General features: G+C 39.7%; 1 protein-coding gene across 1 annotated transcript in view; it reads left to right on the top strand.

Annotated features, from left to right (window-relative positions):
* Window positions 1-7658, top strand: part of LOC104467884 (lipopolysaccharide-responsive and beige-like anchor protein) — a gene marked incomplete at its 5' end in the record, with an annotated part of 53765 nt that overhangs the window by 14581 nt on the left and 31526 nt on the right. Inside the window, 2 exons of the mRNA XM_010081849.1 lie at window positions 3111-3303; window positions 5625-5678. Of these exons, the coding sequence (XP_010080151.1) occupies window positions 3111-3303; window positions 5625-5678 (247 nt within the window). The remainder of the gene's footprint in view (window positions 1-3110; window positions 3304-5624; window positions 5679-7658) is intronic.

The raw sequence follows: 7658 nt of genomic DNA on the forward strand, positions 1-7658 counted from the left end.
ACCGCTTTGTTCGCTTCCTTTTGCTATCTTAAAGTTACAGAACATGGCCACTTTGCTTTGCTTTTATGTGGCTGTGGAATCGTGTTATTAAAACCAGCAGATGAGTTACGATTTTGTAGGACTGGGAGCGTATGCAGTACTTAACTATTATTTTATTTATTGCTGAAAGGATTGTATCGATTTCTGGTACAGACCTTTTTTGTCAGTGTAAGCTAAGAACACTTCATCAGTTCATTCTGTGAAGACCATACCTGTACAGGTGAGAGCCAGTCATCATGGAGACCATTCAGTTAAATCTTTGGCAGATTCCCCAGGAAGCATGGATTTAGGAGGTGGAACTTCCTTGTCTTTTCCCCCAGGCATAGGTTTTCCCCTAAAACCAGGATTACGAGGAATTCATGAGCTGAAACTTGCATAGCAAAGAATGTGACTAAATGTGTTTTGCAGTAAAGCTGGGGTGATAAAGTCCAGGCAGGGAGCATTAACATGCTTTTTCTTTTACCTCTACTTGCGTCTAACATAATTTTATTACACAAACTATTATTTTATCACTGATTACTTTCCATATCACATTGTGTGCAGTCTGTGGGTCTAAAATATCATTTGTGTTGTCGTAGATCCAGAGCTAAGGATGTTAAGGGATGCTCTGACAAGCAGAGCAAATGCTCTGCTAATTCATGAGTTTTTCAAAAGGTTGCATTCCCTATTGCTAAGATGGACATTTTGTACTGTAATATAGAAAAAGGCATTTTCTTCTTCTGTGTCCTGTAAGACATATGTCCTACTCAGACAGACTAAGGTTTTTAGATTAAAAACGTATCTGAAGTGCAGAAGGTTTTAGAAAAATTACCCAAAAAACTGAGATCTATCCTTTCTGCAGCAAGTGTGTTTTCCGCTTGGGCAGCTGTGCTGTGGAGATGCTCCTGCCCTGGGATCCCCCATGCTGGATGGACAGAGCAGACTGTGCTGATTTGGGATCTGCTGGCCCCTTGCACCTCCCACGCCGTGTCCCAGGGCTGCAGACCACTGCGGTGACGTGTGTGTGCAACCCACGGGGCTCTCTCTTTCACACGAGCCCTGTTAATGTTGGGGAGCCCAAGTGCCCTCGTCATACAGCCACACGCCATCTGTGTGTCCCTCTGTCGTGGTGCCAGGCACTGGGCGCTTGCCCTGATTTCGAGGGATTTGTTTCAGGAAGAGGAGGAACTGAGAAGTTGATTGTTGACATGTTTGTCAGACCCATTGTTATAGAAATAAATTTAACACCAGGAAGCAGTTGGTGTGGTTTGATCATAATATTTTTCCTGATGCTGAATTAGTAAAGATTTAGTATGTAGTGGAAGAAGTTAAATTCTGTGAAGTTAACTGTTTCTGACTCCTGTGGGCTGAGGTACACACAGAAACCCCCCTTAGTTCTTCACTTGGTTTTTAATAACCAGTTTAGTGGTTATTAATCCATGATTTTATACTAGCACTATATTAAGTGGTTTTAAAAGTAGTATTCCTGGAGCTGAAATACACTAAGGATATTTTTCGTGTCACAATTTTGAATTATTTCTGGTTTTTATTATTTGCTGTTTTTTTCCTGTTTTCATGTGTGTGTGCCTGCATGTATGCATGGATGCAACCGAATGGAAAGCTACCACGTGCTGTGTTAAGTGCACAAGCCATAATATACACCAGGTGTAGTAATTAGCAGTCACACGAAGGCTGCCTATTTGTCTGGTTTTGCTGCTGTTGCTGTATCCCCTTGTGTTTTCAACCATCAGATAGCTGGATTTAATTGAGGCCACATCAGATGAGGCATTACTGACACCTTTAATTGAATGAGCATCCGGGGAGGATTAACTCATAATATTGATTGGCTTTTAGCCACTTGCTCCAAAGGGTGTCTGGGTAGCTTATTAGTTGCTTTTATTTACACCTTTATGCAAAGACTGTAAATAGGAATTCATAGGGCAATATGTTTTTCTAAGTACTCTTAATAACTTTTTAAAAAGGAGTGATAATAAAAATGCAAATGTATTTAATTTTTTTATTAGTTCTGTATAAATATACATTAAATGTATGCACTTACATACACATATATGTAATGAAATATTGCAGGTGGAAAATAGCCAAGAACACTTCATTAGGGTTCTAATTCGGTTATTAAAGATTACAAATACTGGAGCAATGTGGCTACTGGTGACTAGAATGGTTGTGTTTCTACATCTCGCTGGAGTTGGCTTTTTTAGGTACACTACACAATCACAAACTCATTGTTTTGCTTTTCCTCCTTATGTTTGATTTCTGGATCTAAGGTCCTCAATATTTTTTTCACCATTTGCACTATTATTAGAGAGCTTAGTTACAAAATTATTAAAGCTTCATCTTATTAAATTAAAAAACCAAACCCTAAAAATACTACGTTGAAAATGAGTCTGGATTCATTCCCTCCCTTTAGTATTTCTAGAAACAATGCAGGATAGTGTCTGTAATCACGTCCACTTTATATTCTTTACAACTGCATTTAATTATGTTTGTCCTTTGAAACACATTTGCAGTGAAGTCTTCTGCTTTGCATTCATAAATCTTATTTTTGTACACCAGAAATATATACAGAACATATATCTAGTGTATGTGTGTATCTGTTTATTTTAATGTGCTTTCATGTTCTCATCTGGCTTGTGAAGAATTGCAGTCTGCCAATTCACTGCAACTTGAGACAATCTCTGGGAGCAAAAAAACACTTTTTTTTTTCTTTTTGTTCCCTCCTAGTTTGGCATTGCCTTCCTTGACATGCTATCTCTGCAGATATGAAGGAGAATTCTTTTGGCAGAGATAGGTGATTGGAAACTTTGTGTTTAATCTGCTGCGATCTGTAGCACAGTTTGTATATAGATAGCCCATGTTCAGCAAAACCTGCAAATAAATTGTGCACATGAACGTTTTCTACCTAAAATGGTTGTTTCCACAAGCCTGCCCACTATTATTGCATTTGCATTTCGCTGCAGCTGCTGTTGGAGCTCGTGTGTTTTAATCCAGTCTTCCTTCTCTTGTCCTGTCTTTTCTCCTCCCCATGTTTTCTCTTCCCGTGTATTTGGGTTCTTGTCGTGTGCACTCAACAGTATCTCCTCCTGCAGAGCCCATTGATGTTCACAGACCAAGCTCAACAGGACGTTATCATGGTTCTCAAGTTCCCGTCCAACTCCCCCGTCACTCACGTAGCAGCCAACACCCAGCCTGGGCTGGCCACTCCTGCCGTCATCACGGTTACTGCAAATAGGCTCTTTGCTGTAAACAGGTGGCATAATCTTCCTGGTAAGTAAGTGGGAGTCAAGCATACGTAACCACTGCCGTATTCTGATGTTAAAGCTGCTCAATGAGAATTAGAAAATAAAATATACGGGAAGTCTGTATCTACTGTAACTTAAACATCCCAGAGTTATTAGGTGCTGTTGTATTTGTCAGCGTGGAGGGAAAACAACATGTCTGTTTGCATAGCAACCAGTCACATTAATTATCCTTTAAAAATGTGTAGGTCCTGAGAATATAGTCATTCAGTTTTCAGTTCTAATATTCTCTAATCCTAAAAGCACTCATCCTCCTTTCACTGACTATGACAGTCTCGGGCCCAGGCTCTGAAGGGTAGTTTATTTCAGTGCTGTGCAGTAAATCTGCTCAAAGGCTTCTCAAGAAAGGGAAAGAAGAGCTTCTACTCAAATAACTTTAATGGAAGATATTTGCAGCAGAGTAATACTTACATCACTGAAATTCCTCCTAAGAAATCTGGACCCATGGTCCTTGATTACAGTTTGAAAAAAGCCAGATGAATCCCACCCTTCTTCCTAATTCTTACAGATTACCTCTCAACATTGTGCAAATGGCAACATCTATGTATTATTTCACCCACCCAAGAAACGCTTAAAAAGAAGGGTGGAAAGGAAGGGGGGAAGGGAGGCGTGTCTAGAGAACAAGTTGTGAACAAGAATTATTTCCAGGGCTCTTGACGTTTGTTTGAAAGGAGGGTGACAATATCCTCTCACACCTTGGATGTGTGACCTTGGACATATGATATGCAAGGCTTTTAAAAAATAGTCTTTGTGGACGTACAACAGTCAGGAGAAAAGAAGAGGTTCTAAAGCGGTAGGAGGTGATTTTGATTTCCTCAGAAGTCTGGTTGATGATCTGTGAGCAAGCAACCAATAGTTGAGTGTAGTAATCGGCTGGTGTAAATCGAACGAAACCTTCAGATTTTGGTTTTTCCCTCACCTCTGAAAGAGAGACCAGCAAGCTGTGCTTTTGAGTCACTGTTTTTGCATTTAGGGGCATTTTATACTTCTCCTGCCTTTACAAAGAGCTCAGGAAAACCTACAGTTCAAGTCCAACAAAACCCAACCAAACAAAACCAAAACCCGGCAAACCCCACGTCAGCCCACCTCTTTGAGAACACACTGGCCGAAGTGCAGGCTGGTAATGGAGTACTTTGCTTAAGATACCTGGATAGGGACTCCTGAGACTATCCTTCACTATTGGTGCCTTCAAATTGCATCCCAAATGGGATTTGCTGGGAGTAGAGGGCTGGTATCACTGCTCCTCCAGATCTCTGGCTTAGCGTTGCCTTTACTAATGAGGCATCATGATAAAAAAGTTAAGTTGCCAAGTGACCAGTTGGCACTGATGGGTAATTAAAAATCTCATTCCTGGTTTGGTGGCTTTGCTGGCACCCGATGGCACTGGTACCCAGCAGAGTGCCCCTGTTTTGTCATGCGGATTCCATGTTGTGTTTCATTGCAGCGCAACTTTGACTTCCCGATTCCTTATGAAACCCTTCTGTTGATACTAATTTTTATATTAAGCTATGGACAGTAGATAGAACAATCATAGGTGTACATATGCAGCCGTTAGTTTTTGTTCCACTTCCAAGAATATCTCGTGGGCTGTTTGGCAGGGGTGGGCAGAGAGGGTGCTTGTTTGTTTTTAGTGAGGATGTGGGGAAAAAAAAGGTGCTTCTTTTGAACATTGCAGGAAAATTCCAGAGGTAATCATTTCATTGGTATGCCAGTTGCTCTGATGAAACATAGGTCTGCAGAATTATATATTAACTTCTGTGCAAACTTGCAGATAAATGGGTTTTGGTGATGGATAAATCCTGAAATGCTGGATGACTGTGAGATTTCCCTGTCTGCATCATAAACTGACCTTTTTTCAAAAAAAAGTCCTTTGTGCTTCACTTGTTCAAAGCAGCGCTTTAAAAAGTAAAGAGGAAAATAGTATTTGCTACAGTCAGCAGATGGTTGTCACATTTTGTTTTCAGTGCTCTTTACCACTTAATTTTGTTTTGTTGTGACAGGAGAGGTTGCCAGTAAAGCATCTGCTAGAGCTTATGGCTTAGGACCGGAGCTGCTGCTGATGGCATACATTCAGAATATCACTAATCTAAAATAAATGTTTAATAAGCAGCCTGCGAAAGCACCTGGATTGTTTTTTTTTTTTTTTTAAATTCAGTTCATGCAGAAGAATCTTGTATAGTTACCAAAAAAAAATGGACATAGCTTGTATTTATAAAATGCATGTGGCTTCACGTATTGAAAAAAATGCAGAGTTTTAAAATCTTCTTTCCTGAATTCCAGCTCATCAAGGTGCTGTACAAGACCAGCCTTACCAGCTGCCAGTGGAAATCGATCCTCTCATAGGTCTGTCACTTCCTTCTCTCTTTGCGATTCATTAAGCTCTGTATGGTGGCCCTGAAGTGTAGATTACGGTTGTTTTTCACTTGCTGGTTGCTGGGAATGGAATTTTCCTGATAAACCATTTGCATGCAAATTGGAATGCAATGAGCTGTGGCTATGCTGGTATTTCATCAACTCCCCCTCGTTGGTTTGCCTAATTTGAACAGGCCTAGGACGGTGTCAGTGAAAATTAATATGGATGCTGTAATAATGTGTGATTGAGAATGTGCATGAAGTACTGTCAGGATAATATTGGATCTTTTCATCACTCAGACTTGTTGATGAGCAGGAGCGAGGCGCGGTATGATGAATTGGCGCGCTGGTAATGTGATGGAGCTCCTTTGCCGAGGAAATTTTCATAATAACAGTGGGGTTCTTAACTGCACCGTGTTGTGAAAAATAAAACCCCGGTGCCAGGGTTGCATCATTAAAGGAGATCAATCCTTTCTTCATAGACCTGCTGTTCTGGCTGAGGGGATTAATGTGGAATCGCAAAGCGGTTTCAAAGTTGAAATATATGGCCCTCTCTCCTTTAGTATTGAGAGATGAGTGTCCATTTTTCAAGGGTATTGCATCTTTTGATCAGCATCGCTGGTTAAATTTGTGCGTGTTCTTCTTTTATTAAAAAGGGGCGGAGGATGTCTCTCTTTTATTTAATGACTCGGTGTAATAGATTCAATGTATGCCTTTTTATTACAGAGGTTTATTAGTTTATATAGAGGTGATTTTTCTAATAGCATGGTTAGAGTTTGGTCGGTTTTTGCATCACAGACCCAACTTTGGGGAGTGCATCCTTGGACTATCATGCCTGTAGCATGGGAAATGGAACCTTAAACGTGATCAGAAAAGAAAAACTCAAGCAGCCTACCCCCAAAACACAAACTAGTTGCAGGACAGTTTACAAAGAAGAGCAAAGAAGACGGGATTTTCATTTTTTTTCCCCCAATCTTATTAGAGTTCCAGCTTAGCTCTTTTTTGAACTGTCCATTTTGGGATGGTAGTTTAAGTGAAAAAGTTGTGAAGCGGCCAATGATAAAAGCAGGGAAAAATCAATTCCAGTCTAGACGGGTTGGGATGACAGGTCTGCCAGCCAGTGAAGAGTTAATTTCCAGACGAATATGTGTAGCACAGTAGGGACCGCATTGTGTCAGTCTGTCCGTACAGGCTGTTGCTGTGTAGCCGTTCTGCTAGGTAAGTTCTGTGATGATTAAATAAGGAACATTTTAGAGATCTGAGAAAATTAAAATGTTTTTCTAAACTTTTAAAAATCAATTCCCATCTGAACAGTGCAATACTTCCAGTTTATAATGAGGAGGACACATGCTGTAGCTCTCCTTTTCTTCCTGAAATAGATTTTATCCAAAAGATGTTGGGAGCAGGAAATGTGTAGTCTACTTTAAAAACTGTTATCAAGTAGATCTTAAAAATACTAATAAATAAATAAAATTAAAATATAAATATCACAGCAAAAAAAAAAAAAAAAAACCAACCAAAATCACGGGGGGCCTCTCTGATGATTTTTCTACATATTGTGAAGAACATTAGGAAGGAAACAAAGTTTTTATTTTCGTGTGCATTTTTTATCATTTTCAAATTATAATTCTATTTTCAAGCTTGCTTTTAGTTTACAAAATATTTGTATTTGGTATAAACACCTTAAAAGTTAATATTCACAGTTCTGAAAAATGGTGTAATTTTTTTTTTTTCGTACAATAGATTTCAGATCAGCCTTGTGATTGCAGTGGACATCGTTTAGAAGGTCTGAGGGTTTCTTTGTCAGCGTTAAGTAGCATCACTGGGTACAAGCAAGCAATTACATAGATAATATTAAAGGTTTTTAATTGTGGCTAGACACATTTACCTAGAAACGACACCTCAGAGGACCACAAAATGACTCTGCGGTGGATGTAGCAGGAATCTTGTTGCTGCCTTAGTCATCAGGAG

Source organism: Pterocles gutturalis, unplaced genomic scaffold (genome assembly GCF_000699245.1).
Source record: "Pterocles gutturalis isolate BGI_N339 unplaced genomic scaffold, ASM69924v1 scaffold2584, whole genome shotgun sequence".
Classification (NCBI taxonomy): Eukaryota; Metazoa; Chordata; class Aves; order Pterocliformes; family Pteroclidae; genus Pterocles; species Pterocles gutturalis.